At 55.6% G+C, this 21,862-nt stretch overlaps 1 protein-coding gene across 2 annotated transcripts in view; it reads right to left on the bottom strand.

The window, feature by feature from the left end:
- The window catches only part of EPHB2 (EPH receptor B2), a 130,847-nt gene that overhangs the window by 77,236 nt on the left and 31,749 nt on the right, over window positions 1-21,862 (bottom strand). For both annotated transcript variants that reach the window (XM_040533402.1, XM_040533403.1), the window contains exons 2-3: window positions 11,767-11,831; window positions 6,529-7,213 (exon numbers count right to left, since the gene is read on the bottom strand). In XM_040533402.1, the coding sequence (XP_040389336.1) occupies window positions 6,529-7,213; window positions 11,767-11,831 (750 nt within the window). The remainder of the gene's footprint in view (window positions 1-6,528; window positions 7,214-11,766; window positions 11,832-21,862) is intronic.

Below are 21,862 nucleotides of genomic sequence, written 5' to 3'. Positions count from 1 at the left end.
TCCCTCTGGTTCTACTCCAACCTCCAGAAACCTAAATACAAGCCAGGAATGTACAGAGAACAGGCTGGCATCTCATCTGGCTCCACGGTGCACCGAACAGGCTCGGTGTATTTAATGCAGAGCAGCTGCAAGCCCCACCACAACCCTAATTGGATTCACAACATGGAGGGGTCAGCAAGTAGAAGGAGGGAGAATAATCAAAGCGGTGGAAAGAAGGGTTGTATTCCTGCTTCCCAGACAGAAAGGGAGGAGAGGGAGAAGCCCAAAGAGCAGCATCCACAATGACATCGAGCCACTGCAGGCTGGGAGCATTCAATTTGTCAACAACCCTGTAGAAAAGGCAGACAAATTCCTGTTTTGTACTTGGGAAGAAGCCAGGTGATGTAATCATCTTATAGGATGATGGCAAAATACTTTCCATTCCAGCAGTAACTCAAGATGTTATATAGCAGCTACTAAAGTTAAACATTGTTAAATCAGTATGTCAGGATAGCATCTACCTAAGAGTTTTTAAAGAGTTGGCTGATGAACCAGTTGACAGTTAATGTTCACTTTCCACATGCCGTGAAATAGTGCAATGCTTCAGAGAGGTAGGAAAAAGCTATTTGTTAAATGAGGCAGTCGTGGCTATTTTAGGACTGCCACTGCACCATCAGGACCAGTCAAATAAGGATGTGCCAGCTAGGGGATTTGGTCAGTGAAGGATTAAAGGAAGGTAGTAATAGCAGTGCCAATCTATGAACATATATGGGAAACAGATTAAGGCAAATTAGCCTTGTGTGTTTTTTGATGCAATTACAAGATTGGTTGGGAGAGGTAACAGTGTTAACGCAGCGCACCCAAACTTCTGAAGAGCATTTCCCTCGGTAACACATGATATTTTGATTCAGAAATTAGAGGGTCTGCAGACACCGTGGGACATATTCAATGCATTAAAACTTGGCTAGCTGATACTGCTACGGTCTGAGATCTAAGCAGGGAATGTGCAGAGAGAAGGTCTGTTTCTACTAGAGCCAACAGATTTGATTCGTGGCTCTGGGCTATTTAGCATTTTTATCAATGACCCGGGAGAAAGCCCAAAGTGTTCCTAATAAAGTTAGCCGATGACATGGAAGTTGTAGTGCAGTAAATACTGAAGGTGATGGGTTACTGATGCACACATGCCTTGGTGAGCTGGGCACCAGCAAGCAGTGTGCATTTCAGTACCAACACGTCAAATCACACCTCTGGGGAACAGGACGCAGGCCACCCCACTTCTCTGCTGGCGGTCCTGCCACGAAGGACAAGGATCCTGTCAGAACAACCCGCTGCAAAGTCATTGCCACAAGGGTTAAAGCAAACCTGGGGTAATAGGGACAGGGAAACCGCAGGGAGGGAGGTGCCATCCTCTCTGGCATTCAAGGGTGGAGGATTACTCTTAGACAGATGAAAGCAGAGTTGTGGGAATGCATGACCTGCTGGACAGAGTTCACTGGGGTCCAAGTGCCAGGCACAGTCAGGACTTGGGGGGGCATTGGTAAGGGGGGAGGGATGGCTAAGAGGGGGGGTAGCAGGAACAACCACTGGAAGCATTTAACGGGTAATTCTCCTTCTCTGGAAACATTTACATCACAATTGGCTGTATCTGCTCTAGCTCAACCAGGAATGCTTCCTGTAAGAACTTAATTACCCCTAGGGCCTTGCAATTTATTGGCTGGGTCTAGCATTATCAGTTGAGGCCCAGAACCAAAACAGGCATGGAGCCATAAATAGCCCCGTATCTTCAAAACATCACGTACATATGGGACGTGATCACGAGACTGCAAGAACATACCCTTCCTCGGCACATCAGGAAGACGCATCCCCTCTGAGCACGCTTCTCCAAACTGTCAGCACAGGCCTGGCCCCACACCGAAACCCAACGCAGCACAGCGGGACCAAGCCCACTGCTGAGTAATCCCAAAGGTTTCTGCTTTTTGAGGTGGATTCAGGCTAGGTCAGCTCAGTGTGGAGGTGGGCTGGTGTGGTGGCATCAAGCTGGGGTTGCTTGTGGAGCTGGACGGGAGCAGCACTGGGCTGGGTGACGACACAACATCCTCCATCCCGGCTCTCCGTGCCAGGGAAGGAGCAGGAATCAGGCTGTGCAGGCTCTCCCCCTGCCTCCTTCCCCCATGGTGGGACACGCTGTTGGGCGCTCAGGCTCCCCCCAGGCATGGCCCTGCTCAACCTTGAGCTGGAGAAGGCAGATAGCAACCTGGATCTTCTACAGACCACTTAGGTGACCAGGTTTCTCCTCTTCTCAGCACGTCACCAGTCTCCCCACCTCACTATTGCTCTGAGCTCCTCTCCTCAGAAATGCCCGTGACCCTAAGGGACGATGCCACGCGTCTCACAGCAAGAGAGCACCACCACCAGCTCCTGCAGGACAAAACCACCCCGTCACCACGGCAAGGCTAGGGCTCCCCACGCTCAGTGCTATACGAATGCCACAAAGAAGAGGCTGCCCACTTCATGGGCACGGACGCAGAAGTGCCATGAAGCTGGAGGAGAAGAGAGGCTGGAGGTGGAAGCAGGGCTCAACAGCCAGGACCAGCCCGCGGCTGCCATCCCTGAGCAGGCAGAGACCGTCACGGGAAGCGTTCAGCTGCCGTCCAGCCTAAGGAGAGAGAGCAGGGAGCACAATAGCTCTGCCTCCTCTGTTGCAGAGCAGAGCCAATGAATAAGGGAGGCAGAGACAGAAATGCGCTTAATGTGCTGCTTGGGAGGGACAGGCGGGGGAGGAGGGGGGAGGCAGCCAGACAAAGAACAGGGAGATGGAGGAGAAAAGGCAGGCGGAGAGCAGGGGAAGGTGAAGCAGGGAGGCAGGAGGACGGGGCTGAGCGTGCAGGGATGCGCACGGAGGTGGTGAAGGCAGGAGTGTGCACAAGCCCCACGCCACGCCGCGGGATGGAGCCGGGGCGATGCTCAGCACAGCCAGGCAGCCCCGGCAGGGCCCTGCGGGATTGGCGAGCAAGGCCCAGCGAAATGAAAATCTCTTAACCACGCCGAATTGTTAACTGCCCCCAAATCCTTTTGTGCTGGGGCAGCGAGCTTAAAGGAGCTTAAGCTGTTAGATGCATGAACTTCCCCCATAAATATCCCTCGTGTGCGCTGCTGCGAGCAGGCTTGCGCTGTGCTAGCCAGATGAAAAGCCCAGTGGAGAAAATGAGCAGCTCCTTCCAGCGTCTTGCAGCTGCACGGGGCCAGGCTGCCCATCGCTCAGGGTGCCCTTCTCCACCGAGACCCACCAGCAGGGCAGCACGAGTGGGCCACATCCCCCACACTCCTTGCCACGTCCCGCTTGGGCTACCGAGCCGTGTGAGAGCACTTCACGCTGAAAGCCAGCTCGGATTTGCTTTTGTTTTGCTGCTGGAAAAGGGCCCAGATTCCCTCCTACCCCTCAAAACACGAGGAAACCTGCCGACCACATGTATGAGCGAGTTCCCCCGAGCCAGACAGCTCACACGCTGGCCCTGTGGATGCTGGCACCGGGATGTGATGGGAGCAGGGCAGGGTCACAGGGCTGCAGCCCCGTGGGTCCTTACCCCGTGGAGCTGGGCAGGAGAGCCCTTTTGACCCAGCTGGGGTCATCAGCCCGCTCCCCAGCCCGCTCACTGCCTCGCCAGGATCTGGGAGAGGACGGGGATGCCACGGCTGTGTCTCACCACTTCCGTGGGATGGCTCTGCTCCTGTCCCCCGGTCACCCCAGGTTTTCTGTCTGGGGCTGCTGGGGGAACTGGAGGAAGCGCTCCGATCCCGCAGGGCCCCTGGGCCCCCTCCAGCCCCGCTCGCAGCCCCGCAGCCAGCTGCCCCACGGAGACGGCAGGCTGCCGGCCACCAGGTGATTAATGACAGCGGGGAGCGTGGGGCCACGCGCACGCCAGCACCGGCTGGAGAAACAGCTGCCGAGGTACCGGACCTCCCAAAATCCTGCTGCTGCTGCACAGACAAAGAGGAGACCCGGCCTTTCTCCTGCTCGCTCCCTCTGCCTTGGCCCCCGGCTCCTGCTCCCGCTGGCTCCTCTCGCAGCCGCACCGAGCCAGGCTGCAAGAAAGGGACGCTGCGACGGAGGAGCTGGGCACCCTGCTGCGTTCAGAGGGACAGCCCCGTGGCTGGGCTGGCTCCACGGCTGGGGAGCTGCTTTGAAGGAGCAGCACAACCTCAGAAACTGAAACTGCATCAGAGCAAAGCATTGCGCAGGGCTGGGGCTGCTTGGGCCAAAAAAAAAAAAAAAAAAGGAAGGGCTGAGATGGAAAAGCTCACATGAATCGTTTTGGCTTTCTTGTGTTGCTGTGAGTGCTTCCCTTGGGCATAGCAAAGCATCCAGCCTCCTCTTGAGGCTGGGATTATCGAGGCTCCCTTTTCATATTGCATTGCAGCAGTGCTCCCCAACCCCAGCACCGTCCCTGCTACAGCTGGAGGGCACTTGATCGCCCCTTAGCTTGGTGAGAATAGCTGCTCAGTGTCCCAGCAACAGGGCTTTAAAGCAAGGATGTTAAAGGATGCCCCAGCACATCAGGAACTGTAGCTTGACACGGGCAGGCCAGCCACCAGCAGTGGAGGTGCTCTATCCTCCAGGTGAAGCCACGTAGCAAAATGAAGATGTCCACGAAGAGCTTCACTTCTGAACCTTTGGCCTCAACAAGTAACTGCTAAATCACTTCCAGATTTCTGAATTTCTTCTCATGCCCTCCTCAGACTCCGCCTTTAGTCCTATCCCACTCCTCGCCCCTGTGAAAGACCCTGTTTCACAGACCCTCCCGAGGACTTGAGGCAGTATAAGTGCTCTGGTTGAAGGGGCGGCATCTTACAACATCTCATACAGTCAAAGCAGATGCATCCTGTCCACTCCTTGATTGAGACACCCCACAGAGCCTACAGCAGCTACATGGGCTCAAGGAGAATGCTCTGAGCCCCCCAGATCACAGCAGCACCATGCAGGCCTGGTCCTGCAGGGGAACTCCAAACCCAGCCCTGCTCAAGATGGGCGTTGGGTCGCTCTGATCGCAGGGCCGTGCTGCTGGCAGGGAGATGGCAGAGGGACCACTGTGACTATTCAGCCTGCAGGCCCAGCCAAATGCTGCCAGAGACTCTCCCCCTCTCTGGCGTGGCCATCTCCCCACTATCAGCACCTTCCCTGTGCTTGCTTGGAGCTGCCTACCCATCCCTTCCTGCAGCAAGCAGAGAAGAGAAGCAGCTCCTTTCTTGCACAGCATCTGAGGCTCCACACTGCCTGCTGACGTATCTATAATTGATCTCGGAGAAATTCCAGCTCTGCTCAGTGTGCCGATGCTATCAAAACTGTAATGGGATTTTGATGTTTGGCTGGGACAGGGAAGAAAGAATCGGTTTGCCAAACGCCATGGTTTGCTCTGCTTTGCTTTCTTGGTCCTTTTCGGCAGCTCTCCCACTTCCCCATCTTCATAACTCCAACAGCTCTGAGCACAGCCATCCAGCACACTGCTAAACACATCATTTTGACTACTCTCTCCTCACCCATCCTTGGTGCACATGACCCAGTTTCCATCAAAGCAGAGCCCTCCACTTAGCTGGAGCCCCAGGACACCCACAAGGTCCTGCACCCCTTCCTAGGAGGTGCAGAAAAGGTGGTGGAGAAAGTGGGGAAAGGATCACACCGATCCCTACCCCTATGGAGATAATCATTGAGACAGGGGACAAATAAGCTGCCAGCAGGCTTGAGTGCAGGAAGCAGTGGCTGGGACTGTGAGGGGTGTTTCTTCTCCAACCCAGCCCTGAGCAGCCCCATCGCACCTGCCTGGGGCTCTCTGCACCTGTAGGACTGGCACTGCCGGATGCGTCTGAGCCACACAGGAGAAGCAGGCGCTCCCAGGGTCTGCTTGGACATCTACCTTCAGGCAGGAACCTCTTGCTACGGAGGGAGCTCAGGGGCTGGATTCAGTGATGTTCAGTCTGCAGAAATGAGCCTGGCCCACAAGCACCCCATGAACACATCCAATCCTAGACCGTATGCACCTTACCAGCAGAATGCTGCACACAACTGGGTCCCTCACACTGCGTGACGTTTGGGTGCCTGGAGCCCTGCTCCCTTTACCCCAGGAGCACTTCAGCCCACACTGAGCCACAGGATGTAAACTGAAACTAAACCAGTTCCTCCTGCGAGGCCCCATACCTGTTTCTGTGCAACCGGGGAGGAACCTCCCTCTCTTCCAGACCCTCCTCTTGCTCCCTCTTCCATTCTAGCCCCAGAATTTTGGGAAGGGGCTGCAGACCAGAGGCACAGCTCGGTGCCACATGCCATAGCTGAACACACATCTCTCCAAGGCCTGGGGAGCACAAAAGGCGCCACGGACTTGACGGCACCCCTGGACTCGGAGGCTCAGAGGACCCAGAGGTAAGGCAGAGCCTCTGCAAGGGACGGATGAGCCCTGCTCCCTGCAGACCACAGCTGCAAATCCCAAGCACCAACATAAGCACAACCCACCATGGCAGCAAGACGAGCACCTGAAGCAAGAACAGAACAGTGGTTACCTCTGCAGACGGTCCCGTTTTCCACCGACTCGTAGCCTGCCCTGCACATGCAGCGGCCGATGGGCACCAGCCACTCGCCGTCCCCGTTGCAGTACAGCTTGATGGGCACATCCACCTCCTCCGCGTTGGTGATGCACGTCCCCCGAGCCGCCACCAGGGAGGTGCTCTCTGCTCCTGAAAGAGTTTCTTGGAAGACAGCCCCGTTCTGGATCACACGGGGACACTTGCGGTAGAAGACACGGACTGCGATCAAAGACATGCAGCCTCCGTAGTCCTGGAAGGCCAGGTAGAAACCGTTTTTGGAGACGGGCCCAAAACTGCGCACCTCGGTGTTTATCTTCATCACCCGCCCACCTAAGTCCACCTGCGAGAAGCTCTCGTCGGCAGCAATTGTATCTACCTTCATCCAAGGGTTTTCCATCCAGTTGGGAAAAGTCTTGGTGGCAGAGTCAAAGTCTGATTCATAGTAGTAGAGATTAAAAGTCTCCTTACAGGAGCCTGGGACGTTAGGGATGCTGCTGCAGTCCCGGACGGAAAATTTCATCTCCACGTGGATGCGGTGTGCTCCTCGCCTCCGGATATACTTGGTCCGGAGCCAGTTGTTCTGGCTGGATTCAAAGACGTTGCACACCTGGTAGGTGCGGATTGTGTTCATGTTCTCGTCGTATCCACTCACCTCTTCCCACTGCGGACAGGACAAAGAAAGTCAGTGGGCTGCACGGAACCGACAGTCACGGCATTAAATGGGGTTCCCGCCTGCTTTGCCTCTTCCCAGTCCCCTTGCACGCTGAGCGGGCACACTGTCCCCATACGAGCTGTGCCACACCATGCCCACGCCAACACATTGCAGGTGCTCAGCCCCACCAGCACCCAACGCCTCCTTGCACAGGCACGGTCACAGCGCCAGCACCCACCCCTACGTGTCTCCATCCTGATCCACCTTGGGCGCTGGTGGCTGCCAGCAGCTCTCTGCCCAGCGCCGTGCTCGATGCCCAGATTTAGGGTAAAACGTCCCCGCACGTGGCCTGGGTGCGTCGGGGCACGGAGGGGCCGTGCACTTTGTCTGCAGCAGTAATGGCTTTAGCAGGGGCTCCCACCAAGCGGCTGCACAGCGCTGCAGAGGCCTCACAACTGCAGAGCCTCACGGCAAAGTAACACGATGCCTTTAGCAGATGTATTCCCCCCGGTGCCGCTACGGTTACAAACGTGGCAGACAGGCTCTGCTTTCTCAGGAGTTCACAACGTGACTGCAAAACCTCCTTGAGGCTGCAGCTGAAGCACCGGCGCAAGGTGCAGGCAGCATCCCCCGGGGACAGGGTCTGGGAAGGGCAGCTCACGGCCCCCTCCAGTGCTTCACCGTTCATGGGACCCCACCCTGCCTCCTCAACCAAGCCCACGGTTCAGGATGTGCAGTAAGAGACGCACAGCTGGCCAGCAGCCAGGGGGGAAGGTTTATGGGAGCCTTCCTGACCTCGCCACGTATCCAGAAAGGAGGACGTGCTGGGCTCGATCCCTCTGGTAGCCCTCATCCTACAAGGACCAACTTTTTTTGGTGTCCCTCCCAGATGTGTGACACAGGAGCCAGCCCCAAGCCGGAGTGTCCGCTGTCTTAAAAGTGGGCCTGTGGCATGTCCCATGGCTGGTGGCACTGCAGTAGCATCCTTCCCAGGAAGACAGCTCAGAGTCAGTGTATTTTCCCTGCAAACAATCTTGGGTTTCCCCACGGGAAGGTCAGCACAGCTCCTCCCAGCTGACTAACAGCAGCAACCAGCTCTGCCAGCTCTGGAGGGGTCTCTGCAGAGCTCAGGGCAGCTACACCACCACCCTTACCTGCACCCACTCCTGGCTGGCCATGTCCAGATCTCTGCCCTTTTGTCCAGTCCTTCAGGGCTTGTTGCTGTCTCCATCCTTTGTAGGACGGGGAGACACTTCAGAGCAGGTCAGAGATGGGATTTACCTGCTGGGATCCATCAGGATTCCTGTCATTGAGGACCCCCACCAAACCATGCTGCTGAACACCCTGGGCAGATTACACCAGAGAGGTGACCCAGGGAAGGAGAAGGGAGGAGGAAAATCCCTTTCTGTCCTGGGTTTGGCAAGGCTCCATGGCAGCAAGGGTGAGCAAGGGCCCAAACATCAACGGAGCCAGAGGAGAGCAAGCGAATGGGATTCCCCTGCTCCTTGGCCCTTTGTGCCTCCCTCCACCTCAGCTTCCAATGGGGACAGGAGAGAGGTCTGGGAAATCTTAGGGTGGTCTCCATGGAAGGGAATCACCAGACTATACAGCAAAGGAATCAGAGACCAGCCGGACAAGCTCATTCTGCACCAGGCCAGAGCTGCACCACCCAGAGCACCCTGCAGGCTGGACAGGGCAGAGCTGACCCCTCCCGATGCCGACCGTAGGGACTGGGGTCCAGCTAGAGTGACACAACCCCAGCCAGCTGGAGCAGTTCTCCGTGAACTTGTCCATAAACCTGCTCAAGTGGAGACCGAGCTGTTTCCCACGCACAAGAAATTCACCGTGCATGGCACAGCCCTGCCCTGGAAGCCCTGCAGCACCCAGGGCAGGACAGCAGCACCCAGGGCAGGACAGCAGCACAGCCAGAGTCGATGCTCCCGGTGCTCAGATCCAGCACCTGTGTCAGGACCAAGGGCTGCAGCAAAACCCCTGCGGGAGCAGAGGCGTCCCCATATCCCCGCCCTGTGGCCAGCAAACAGCTTCACAAGGGCACTCAGGACTGCAGAGAGAGGCTCCCGAGATGAGAGACAGATTGCTTTTTGCACATCAAGGCTAACAGCTGAACAGAAGGCTGTCAGGGAAGATCCCTAAACAGCTCCAACCATTGCTGATTGGCCATGGCTGCAAATCTGCTCCCGTTGTGGGGAGGGAGGGGAGGAGAGCATCCTCTCAAAATGCAGGGGGAGCCTTTGCTTTGTTTTCCAGAAACAAATTTGGCATGCTAGTGGGAAAATGCAGGATCTCTCTGCTTTTTAGGGCGCTGCTGGTGAAGGGGTGAAAGAACCAAGGACAAGGCATAAGAAAACAATTACTTCCCCTGCCCTGCCTCTGTCTTGGCTCTCCCTTGCCTGGACCACTCCAAACCAGCATGTCAGCCACCAGGACACAGGGATGCCCAGTACCTGACCTGTCCCTCACCCTTTCCTGCATGGCCCCAGGGAGGGCTCAGGACACAGGCTGAAGAGCTCAGCACCACGAGGCAGGAGGAGCAGGTGGTGGAAGGAGTCTCTGCAGCCTGAGGCTCACAGTGGATGGTGGAGGCAGGGCAAAGGGAGAGCTATGAACAGCACAGGAGCTCCACAGCAAGGGGGAAAAAAAAAAAAAAAAAAAAAACTATTTGGGCTTTTAGCTTACTAATAATCAGAAATAAAACACTAAACAGAGCAGCAAGCGGGGGCTTCTTCCAGGTGACCCTGGTTGCACCCGATCTTGCTGAAGCTGCGTCATCCATGGGGACAGGAGGCGACCCCACCAGCAGCACCAGCACTGTGCTGGGCTTCCCAGACAGGCTTCTTCCTAAGTGGTTCCCAGAAGAGATGAGGGACCGAGCAGGATGCCCAGGGCCAGCTCAGGGTGCCCAGCACGGCGAGCAGGGGCTGCGTGGGGCCGCCGGCACCGCTGGCCGAGCCGATCCTGTAACGCCCCGCTCCCGAGCTCCCTTCTCCCAGCTGGGAGAGAAAGTCACCCCTGTGCATCAGCCCCTCATCGCTTAATTAGAAGCTTCTCCCTTTCTCCTCGCTCTCTAATTAACATGCCGGGAACTCAAAAGAAGAAGGCAGCACAATAATACGGAGAGACGGCTTCCAGCAGGCCCAGGCCTCATTACCGCGGGGCTGGCGAGCTGGAAGCAAGGCGTGCTTTACATATGGAAAAACCGCAAACAAGAAAGGCTGGGCGAGGAGAGAAAAAGACTTGACCTCTGCTCTGGCCCATTGTGTGCCCGTCATCCCCCCTCGGCGGCCGGGCTGGAGCTGGTGGGGCGGTCGGGCTGGCAGGCGGGTGCGGGGCTTTATCATGGTGATGGGGGACCGGTGCCGGCAGCCCCTGCGCCCCGGCACCGCGGGTCGGCCAGGCAGACCGAGGAGGCCGCTCTCGCAGGGTTTAATCTCCTCAACAGAGGCTTTTCTCATCCGTGTCTTTTCTTCTGCCAAGCTGGCTCAGGGAGCGGGCTTGCTGTCAGCCCCGGGGTGAGGCCCAAAGGAATGTCTTCATCTGGCCCCGGCCGGGGCTGGGTGCAGGGCAGGATGGGTGCTGAACCTTCACCGCTGTGCGTGGGGAAGGGAATTGTCTCCGGGGGCTTCAGCTGCCAGACCCAAGGGCGAGCACGACACTGCATCAGGTGGCACAGCTTGGCTCGGGGTGCTATGAGAGTCCCTTGCCAGCCTCACCTTCACCCCAGCGCCGGCTGGTGGCAGCCAGGGGGTGTCGGGCACCACGGCCCCGAGCTGCTCCCAGCCACCGCGGGCAGAGAGGGGAGGGACGCTCCAAGCATCTCAGTGCCCCACACAAACCCTGTGAGAGACAGAGGTGGCCGGGGCCTCTTCCATATGTGCAGAGACACGCTGCCTTGGCCAAGCTCTGGTTTGAAGGAGCTTGATCTGGGCGGCCTTGGGATGGGGCCCAGGGGACTCGTGGTGCCAGTAAAGTGGAGAGAATCAACAATGAGCTAGCAAAGGTCCTGCCGTGAGTTGCTGGGTGTTCTTAACAGCCTTGTCTGGGTCCATGTTATCCCAGGGCCATATTGCAGACATGCACTTTGCATTTTCATTTCAGGACTTTATTTTCAGACAGCTGCTCAACCTCTCAGGCCAATGCCCTGATCCTTTTCTGCAACAGGTGATGAGCAATGAGATAACAAGTGAGATTCTGGGGACAAATGATGGTGGCCTTCGCATTTCATTCCTCCTTCTCCCTCATCTTTAACTGACTACAGGGCAGCTTCACAGAGAGTGTAAGTCCCCCAACATCACATCAGACTGATGCTGTAAGGTGAGAACTGCCCTTCTTGAACATGGGATAGTTTGGGGAAGTGTCACCTCCTAGAAAACTACCAGAAGCAGAAATTGTCTTCATTTTTTATACTCTTCCCATCACAACTTTTCATTTGGCCAAAGCACTTCAGCAGGTGCCTTTCATTGAGCAACCCCACCAACGCTCACCTGCGGCCCAGAGACCACAGACCTGGCACGCAGCTCCCATACAGCAGGAGGATGACTTACCCCCGAGGGAGGATGCACCATCCAGCCCAGCTCTGCTGTGGCCGTTGTGGAGTCCATCAGTGTCTCTGCAGGAGGAAGGAGAAACGAGGAGTCAGTGTTGGTCTGGGGCTTGAGGACAGTAAAGGAGCAGGAGGAGGAACGGAGGTCTTCCAGGTCTTGCTCCTCACCCTCCCTCCATCCCCCTGCTCTAGCCCTACCATTGTTTTTTCCCCCTCTGCCTGTGCTCAGGTAGGCGCAGGCAGTGAGCAGGCAGCAGGGACTGGAGCACTGCGTCTCCCTGCTCTGCAGGGACCCGGTTCCCTCGTTCCCTCCAGTGTCCTGGAGTTTCCTCCTCAAAATCCAAAATCACAGCCTGGGAGCAGCTCTGCAGTAGTGGCTGAGGAGGAGCCCTGGCCTGGACAGGTTCTCTCCATCACCTTTCATTCCGATTTGCAAAAGTGAGACGTTTTTTTCTCAGCACTGTGCATGGCAGGCAGAATCCTTGGCCATGTAGTAGCCGACAGGAAGGAACAGCACTTCAAGGACTTGCCATACTTAAAAATTAGGTCAATATTAAAGCTGGTTTTCCAGGCAATTTGGGCAGAAATAAGCCAGATGCTGCTACAGCTGATCAGCAGTGAACAGAGGCAGAGGATGGCTTCCTAAGCCACGCAGGCAGTGAAGTTTCTGGACAACGCTCCTTGTCCTTCCTAAAACTCATCACATCTCCTGCACTCATGGTTTTTTTATCCTAAATAGCTATTGGCTGGCATAATTACACCAGGCTGATGGCAAGAGAAGGGATGCTTGGGTTATGCCCTGCCAATACTTTGGGTAAAGTGTGGAAATGTTCCCCAGCCAGGGGAAAGCGTAAAGCTTGCAGGAGAGACGGTACAAGACAGTGATTCTGTGGCTAAGTCCCAGGTGATGGCCACAGAAGAAACCCTATCTCTCTGTTCTGCATGGAGAACATGAACCAGCACTTGATTTGAGCGTACGTGCTCAGGATGCCAACTACATTTGCACGGATGCTGGAAAGCATCCATTGCATGCACAATCAACACAAACACGAAATACAGCCTGTAGCTTCCCTTCCCCTGCCCTCCCAATTACTGGGGAACAGGCAAGGAAACGCTGAACCTTTAGGGCTCTCCAGCTCTCAAGAAAAAGCATGTTATGTGCCAGGTGTACACCCACCCTGCCACAGCTTGCTCCCTGAGAGCACTCCAGCGGGACAGCCCCTATTTAGTAGGGATCTCCAGCCACCAGCCTACAGACCCAAGAGATGGTGCCAGTTCCCCCAGCAGAAGGGGGGATGGAGAGTTCCTGGCTGCAACCGTGTCCTGCTGCTGCTCCTGGCCACCAAAAACCACGAGCATCCTGCCACAAATTCCCAAAAAGCATCTCCACCTTTTCCACTTTCACTGAACACAAAGGAAGAAAAGACCAGCCTCGTGCAAGATCCGTCATCTGAACAGACAAACCTGGATGCAAAAATGGCAAAATGGTTGTGTTTGAGCCTGCTGAGCAGTCCACGGAAATTCTCTTTTCCCATAAGTGAGCTAAAAAGTGCCTCAGCATAGATATGCTACTTGCACCTACTTCTAGCAGTAAATCATTTTCAGGCTGTGGGCTGTTCGTTACTCCTGGTTAGAGCCAGCGGTTTCCAGTTCACAGGAAACCAGCATTTCAAAATTTGGTTTTATTCCAAAAGTAGAAAGCAAAAATAGTTCTTTTCAAATTTTCCCAGTAAGAAAAGTTCTGGAAAATAGCTAGCGCAGAAATGTTGTCATTCAGATTTATGAAATTTCTTTTTAAACTGTTTGTTTACATAGTTTAATAATAGTGTTTATTTTATCAAAGTATCTGGCTTTTTCATTAAAACACCAGTGGCACTTTGATCTAGAAGGAAAACAACATTTTTCGCTCAGTACTAGCTAGAATCTGCATTACTTAAAAAAGTAAAAATAAAGAACTGTATTTGTTAATTTATTTTAACTATCAATGACAATGATACGTAGTAAATATATTAATAGCAGTGACTCACATAAAAGAAGATACACTCTAAAACAGTATAAGTAATTCCCCAAATAAAAACAGTATTTTGAAATAATTCGCATTTTTAAAAGCCTTTTCTTTTATGAAAAATTGGTGCAGTGGAAATGTGCCCAGCACATTAATGCAGAGCATTGCCCAAAGCCCTCGCCCTTGCCCCTAACCCACAGCTGAAGAGTTTCCCATCTCCTCTGAGACATGCATCTACCCAAGCTGGCCCAAGGACATTCATCTTCATAGAATCATTAAGGTTGGAAAAGACCTCCAAGATCACCTGGTCCAACCATCCTCCTACCACCAATGGCACCCACTAAACCATGTCCCCAAGCACCACGTCCAACACAAGCTAACAAGGAGTAGAAAACTGCAGGTTTCTAGCAGGTTCTTCCAAAGGTCAATTACCTTCTCCTAAAAAAAAATAATTTATCTTCCATTACTTTTAGTCTGAACTTATGCTGCCAGTTATTAGATTTCCTTTTACTTTCACAAAGACTCTGTTACCCAAAACCTCCTTTCCCTCTTGTGCTGCTTACCAGTGCCAAATGAATCATCTCTCAGCCTTCGTGAAGATAACTAGATTAACTGAGCATCCTTATTCTTTCACTCTAACACAGCTCCTCTTCTTTGGGGCTTCTCTTTATCATCCTTCTTCATTTAGGGTGGACCCCAGGACCATGGTCCCCATTGCACACAGCTGTAACATCTCTTTGTGCCCCTTTCTACACATCTCTTCTAGCAAATTGTCGCCCTGGCTAATGTCCAGAAAGCATTATGAGATCAGTTGACATGTCAGCATTTGGCAGTAGTTGCCTGAATTCCGTAAAATTGCGAATAACTGGTCCCCACAAATTAGAGCAAACCTTGTTAGCTGCACTGACTGCAAATGTGCATGCGAAGCCAGGCTGGATTTCAAGGGTGGTGGTGGGCTTGATCCGCCATCCATTGCTGGTTGACCTCAGAACGCACGAACAATGGCCTGCCACCAAGTTATCTCGCCTGTATACCTGGACCAAAGCTCCTCACACCCCCCACCTGAGCTTGGAGAGGCCATACAATCCTCCAGGGAAGCTCACTGTCTCATCCTCCAGAAGTTGCTTATTTCTAAGCACGGGAAGCACGTTAATTCTTTTCTCCAGCAAACTAAATGAGGAGCAATGCCCAATATCCCAGCGTGTTCCCCATCTGCAGTGGCTTCCCTCTGCCTCTCTCCCAGACTCAGAGCACTTCAGATCTCCATGGCAAGAAGCTGTTGTGGGGGGACAAAGGCCCTGGGAAGATGCAACCAAGCCATGCTCTGTCATCTCATCCCGAAAACGCTGGCACTGAGTGTGAGCTAGCGATCAATAAACCAGGAAGGTTTAACATGGTGAGATGAGGCCTTGCTGCCCAGCTCAACTGCTCAAGAAAAAGGCTGTGGTGCTGCCAGGGCTTACTTCTCCTTCAGCTAGGTGAGATTCTGTCGTTGCAGGTCTGTGGGAGATCGCCAAAGAGGAGTTTGGAAGGTGACTGTGGTCCGTAAGGATCTACACTGGAAGAAAGCAGCAGCACACAGAGCTCCTTAGCCCACAAGGGAAATTGCAGCTACCGCTTTGCCTGGGAGCTGAGCCCAGTAAAGCAGATGGAAAACAAGGTTCTGTTCTAGCAGGGAAGGTATTCACCTCTGAAGACCAATCATCGAGAGACGCAGCCCTTGTACCATTTGGATCCTTCCCCATCCGGGGTGAGCCAGAATCTGGGCAAGAGGCCACCGTGGTTCCTTCTGGCCCATCACGGTGTGATAACCTAGGAGATGCTCATGTCTGCACCGCAGACATCTCTGAGCGGATCGGTGACTCACCTCCAGGTCCCAAGATGTCAGCTGTGCACAGGCCTGCTGCAGGTGAAAGACTCCTACAAGGCGTGATAAGCCCCAAGGAACAGCAGCCTACCATCCTCCAGAAGCAAGTCCTCCACACGCAGCAGTCCCAACGGGGCTCAGCCCTCAGCGTGCTCAGCCCCTTGCACCCATTGTAACCCACGGTGGGTTGACAAGGCAACCCAGCAGCCCTTCTGATCCTATAGGCTGTCCCTATATACCCTATACACCCTGCTCCAGCCACCCATCAGGACCAGCTCCCGCACCAGCATCCTGCAGACTACAAAGATGGACCAATTTCTGGAGGGGCAGTCCCAAAACCAATCGCTAGTGCCCTGCAAAGCATGGAGGGGAGAAGTCGCCTGCTTCGGCTAGCAGATTTAGCAGCTTTGCTCGCTGCCACAGCCGACACTTCCACAACGCCATCCTCCTGGTTTGGCAGCTCGGATGCCACCCAAAAGCAGGGGGCTGCTTGCAGGAAGGTGCAGCAGCAGGCCCGGGCACCCCGGGACCCCCAGCATCCTGCACAGAGCGACCCTCCGGCAGCGACAGTGACGATGCGGAGCAAAATCCCCCCAGGAGCAGCACGGGTGGGTGTCTGGCCCCTGGCCCATCTCTGGTGGCTGGCGATAGCTGCAGCTCCGTGAAATGCTCTTGCCGGAGCAGTATTTTCTCAATATTGTTGTTTGTGTTATTCCCTCCCGCGTGTTTATCTGCAGATTCACATGCTACCCACAGCATTATAAATAAACCTGCAGCTGCTCGAAACTAGCAGACGCAACTCTGGCCTGCTTCCCACCAGAAACCGCACTGCTCCCCACGGGACGGTTAGGAGATAAGTGCCTGTCCTTTTCACTTTGAAGATGCTTTCAATAAGCAACTTTCTGCCAGCGCCGGGGCCCGTTGCTGTCACGGGCTACCAGGGGAGGCACTGCTGCTTGCTACAAGAGCACGTCAGGGTCTGCGGCCTCTGCCCCACGCTGGATCCCAGCTCGAGCACTTTGCATGCAAAAATATATCCCTGCCACCATGCCACGGCCTCCACGCTCACAGCAATCACCTGGGAGAGGGGCTCCTACATTTCTGCGTGACCTCCTTGCTGCTCAGCCACAGGTGAAACCAATATGGGGGTCTCATCTGCACTGGCTCGTCCCATCTGGACAGGTCAGGACTGAGACCTGGGAGCTGGGAGGAGAGGACAAGGATCACGGTGGGTGCTGGCTGGGGCTGGGGCCTCCACCACGGGATGCCCAGGGCTGGGGATGGAGAGTGACAGGACCAGGAGACAGTGGCAGAGACGCTGGAGGGGCAAGGGATTAGCAGGGGATCTGTGCGCACTGCAGACACACTTCTCCATGTCCGGAAAAATAACTTCCATGGAGTTTTGCCAATTCAGACCAATTTAGAACATCTGGACCTGGGTTTCTCAGAAGTCCTGGCAAATCCTTGACATTCGCAGGCTCCAAACTCATCCAGATAAAGAAACAGCTGGACAAATAAATAGCCCCACAGATAGCTGAAGCCTACACCCTCATTTTTTCACCCACAGCTTTTTCCCTTCACCTTTCACTTCTCATGTCAGCTCTTCTCTGAGAGTAGGGCACTTGCCAGTATTTTAATCCTTGTACAATATTAATGCAGGGTACAAGCTTCTAGGCTGACCCAGAATCGCAGTGATTGTGGCCAAGGCTGGATGTGCAAAGGCAGGCAAGAAGTTACCCAGGCTTCACTGATGGAGCAAAGGTGCTGGGAGCAAAGTCATCCCGAGTCAGCCAAGGCAGACACAGGTTAGACTGTGCATCATCACCATCACCAGGCCCAGAAGTGGGCCTGGAAGCCCAGCTAACGCACCTTGTCAGATTAATCCATGCTGGAGTGACACTGAAGGAAGGGAAGACCCTGGCGCTGAATGAGACTCCGTGCTGGAGCCCAGCAAAACATCAAACTGCTCTGCACGGGCACACGTGCTCGTGAAACGGCGTTTCCAGCCTGGCCTCAGGTGCAGCCACCACATCCCCATGCAGGAGGGGCAGTTAATGAGAAACCCGTCTGTCCCCCGCCCCACGGAGCCCTCGCTGCAGATCTATTTATCCTTCCAGCAGTTGAAAGGCTCCTCTCTGCCTCCCGTGCTTTACTGGAGCCTTATTATAATATTTTTGCCAGCAAGAGCTAACAGGGGCTGAGCAAACCCAGTGGCCTTTCCCTGCAGCACCGAGCTTTGCTTTGCCTGGCCAGTGGCCAGCGGAACAAACTGAAACCCAATCCCCCCCCGGCCGACCCGCTGGCGCGGTAACAGCACGCTGCATTGTGAGCCGGCGGCTACAGGATATTTTGGATACTTCACTCAGGGATCCACTTAAACTCCAAGAGGGAGAGTGATTGATAGGGAGCGAGGAGAAGCAACGACTGAGCTGGGATGGGAACTGCCCGCATCCTGCCCAAAGCCCCAAGCCCCCAAGGCCACCCCGGGGACAGCCGCACCGTGCTGCAGGAGCAGTCTGTGCCGGCAGTCCCGGCACTGTGAGAACCCAGGCGGAGACAGGTACCCAGTTGTTCAACCCCTTCACCTGGAAAACAGGGTCCAGACAGATTGAGAGACTACAAACAGAGGCATCGTCCAGCATCTCCACCTTCCAGAGCACATCCAGTCTCCTAGGGGCTAACAAGGCAAGAAGGGGGAGGGCCAACCCCAGAGATATCACACAGCTCTGGCAAGGGAAAGGTCACACCGCAACCCAGGAGCCCCACGGCAAACTCCCTCTGCGTCCCTCTGGTACTGGAGGAAGGGCAAAAACCTCAGCTCGGAGAACTGGAGCTTGAGCCTCAGGCAGCCAAAGCTGCGGCCGACGTTTTAGCCAGTGTTAGAGCATCAGGCAGCTCACCTGCCCCATGGAGCACACCAGGAGCACTCCAGTGCCACTCTAGGTAGGACGTCACCCCAGGGAGGAGAGGGCACGGAGGTGCAGGAGATGAGGACCCTGCCTCCCATCCCGCTCGCTGAACATTTGTGCTCCTTCCCCAGCATCGAAGCATGGACGCAGCCAACTCTTCAGCCCCATGCAAGAGGCTGAAAAGTGCCTGCAAGGGGCTCCTTCAGAGATGGCAGCAGGGCCCGTGAACTCAGCCCTGCTTCTCCTGGTTTGGAAGCCATCAGCAACCACAGGCGCTGCCAGAACACTTAAAACCAGCGCAAAGCCCCCCTTCTAAGAGGGGTCAAGTCCAGCTCTAGGTCTTGCAAGTCACCCAAGCACGTGTCTTCCTTTCTGGCCACCCAGCTGACCATCAGCCCGTCCACACACATTAACGCTGCCAGGCAGAGCGCGCTGCCTGCCCCATCCACCTTACAGGAGGGGAAACAGTCTGGCCCCAGCCCCTAGGAGGAATGAGAGGGGCTGGGGCTCCGCAAAGAATTCCAATTTTATGATCTTTTAGGCTTGGGACCCTGTTGAAGATTCAGGTTAGGCTGGCTGCAAGAAAGGATCACGCTTGGCCTGGCTGCCACTGCCCTGGGCCATCACTGCACATGCGTCCCGGCCACTCTGTTTCCGGACACCGGCTGCCCCAGAGGTCAGCAGAAACCTGATAACCCCACCGGGGACCCCAGAAAGCTGCTCCAGCAGCACCAGGGAATGCAGCCCAGGCTGGCAGCGCCTGCCCCAAGAGGAGCCGGGGTTTGTAGGTGGTCTGAGTTCAGCCGAGGGCAGGCTGCCGAGCAGAGACAATGCAGATGCTAAATGCCAGCGAGCAGGGGCCCTCCTGCTGCTCCCGGGAATGCAGTAGCCACACAGAGAAGACACAGATGCAGACGTTTAACAGCCATTGCTACTGTCAGCACTAATGACTCCGTCTCTGCAGTCACACAAACCCCATTGTCTGCAGGACACCTTGCGGGAGGGAGTCCCAGGGGTTAAAAAAGCCTCATCCTTGCCCGCATCCAGCCTCATCCGCCCTGCCAGGATGAGCCCAGCAGACACCGAGACCCCTCCGGCAGGACACAGCCTGGCAATGCCCCCCCGGCAGCCCCAGGCTCCTCTTCCTCACCAGCAGCCGCAGAGCTCTGGGGCTGGAGGCCCGGTGCCCGTGAGCTGCTCCTGCAGGTGTTTCGGCCCTAGAGGAGCCGGCAGCCTCCACCACTTTACAACAGCTTTACAACATCATAACCTGCTCCTACCGTTATCACAGAATTGTAGGGGTTGGAAGGGACCTCCAGAGATCATCGGGTCCAACCCCCCAGCCAAAGCAGGTTCCCTAGAGCACGTTGCCCAGGTAGGCGTCCAGACGGGCCTTGAACATCTCCTTGAACATCCTGAATATCATGCTCCAGGGCCAACTGGCACAAGTTTCTATGCGAGTGCAGGGCTACACCATCCAGGCCCCCAGCGCACAGCCCCTCCTCAACACCCAGGCCCCGTAGGATCCTCTGTCCTAGACAAGCATTTGTGCCTGGGCACAGGGGTGAGGGGACCTTAGGACGTCTGGGATGCAGCAAAAAGCCCAGAGACTGAGGAGTATCACCAGTTAAGCAGCACATGCTGGGCTTTTGCACGACATCCATCCCTTTTCCTCACTAACCTCGTTCATCATCTGATTCAACGAGTGTTGACAGGACCAGGAGGAGCAACATGAGCACAGGGCATGGGTTTTGGATAGCTCTGGCTCCTCGTCCCCGTGGGGCAGTGCCCCGACCGCCCTACCCAGAGCAGGGAGAGTGCACAGCTCAGGTGCGTGCGGTGATCCCCATCCCACCTCCCAGCACCCCTGGCACTAAACGAGGCTTTGTCACCCACGCAGGATGACAAAAGGTGGTGCAGGCTGGAAACAACTCCTTCCCAGCAGGCTCCGGAGCCCTGCTCAGCATCCCAATTGAGCTGTCCTTAATGGGCTTCAATTTTAATTTGCTTTTATTGGAAAACACAGATGGTCACCCCTCCTCCCCCCACCCGAACATATACAGGGTAATAACATTTACAGGGGAAAAGATATTATCTCCAAAGACAGCCAAAGCTCCAGCAAGAGCCCCACCAGCACACAGTGACATGCAGCTGTGCTGCGCAGCCCCGTGCCTGGCTTGTAAAGGCAGGGCCACACCGAGCACAGGCACACCAGGGGTGAGGAAAGTGGGGAAACGAGACCAGGGCCCGGTGAGCGAGAGCTGAAGACCAGGCCTAGACCCTGGTGCCTCCGAGCAAGCCTGGCAGTGCCAGCACATCAACCTGGTTAGCTTCTTTCCCGACCAGATCCTGCCAAACGATGTCAGGGGGTGCCCACAGCAATCCTCTCCTTGCGGTGCTGCCGTCTGGAGCTGGAGGGGCTGCGCTGGTGGTCTCATCCCAGCAATACCAGCCCCCGTCTGAAGGGCCCAGCCGGCTCTGAGCACCCATGGACCCATCCAGCTGCTCTGAGCACCCACGGACCCCACCGGCCGCCTGCAGCCAGGCTACTGCGGGCAGGATGAGCCCAGTCGCAGGGAGGAGCTGCTCCCGAGACCACACAGCCTGGAAAGGAGAAACCTGCCATTCTCCCCACATCCTGGCAGCAGCAGCTAGGAGCGAGGGGACCGGCAGAGCTGCCGTGCAATGCCCACAGCACACGCACCTCTTCTTGCTTCTGCCATTCCCTGCTGGCACTGGGACAGCAGCGCGGCGAGCAGGGCTGGAGAGCCCCCCAGCAAAGAAGGAGCACCCAGCAGCACCTGACTTGTGCCTGAGCACCCAAAAGCTGGCGCCTACGGGTGCTCCCGCTCCTCCAGCACTGCCAGGCCCATCCGCACAGAGCCCAAAGGCCTGGGTGATGAGGGGGTCCCGGGCCCTTTCACAGCCCCAGCCAGCCGAAGCACAGGGTATGCAGCCGAGCGGGGATGCTCTCCGACGCATGTTTGGCTCCGTGCACCTACCTGCCAGCCAAGCATTCCTGCTTTTCACTGTTTTTACTGACAGGCTGTAAATTTGCTTCTGGTTGGCAGCCCCAAGTGGGAACAGCTTAAGAGGAACCACACGACCAGCTGCAGGCTCGTCTGTGCCAAGCTGCAGAGGGGTGCGCCGTGCCCCCCAGCTGGCTGTGACAGCAGGGGCCTCCGGGCTCGGCTCCCAAACCACAGGGAGCCTCTCCCCAGGACAGAGGCAGGAGCTCCCAAAATCCCTGGCAAGGGGCTGGCGCAGTGCTCTCGGTCTGAGCTCCCTCTAGCAGGTCCTGAGGCTAGAGAATAAG

This window comes from Cygnus olor, chromosome 21 (assembly GCF_009769625.2).
Source record: "Cygnus olor isolate bCygOlo1 chromosome 21, bCygOlo1.pri.v2, whole genome shotgun sequence".
NCBI lineage: Eukaryota > Metazoa > Chordata > Aves > Anseriformes > Anatidae > Cygnus > Cygnus olor.
The sequence above is the reverse complement of the archived record's forward strand: the minus strand, read 5'-3'. Positions and strand labels throughout refer to the sequence as shown.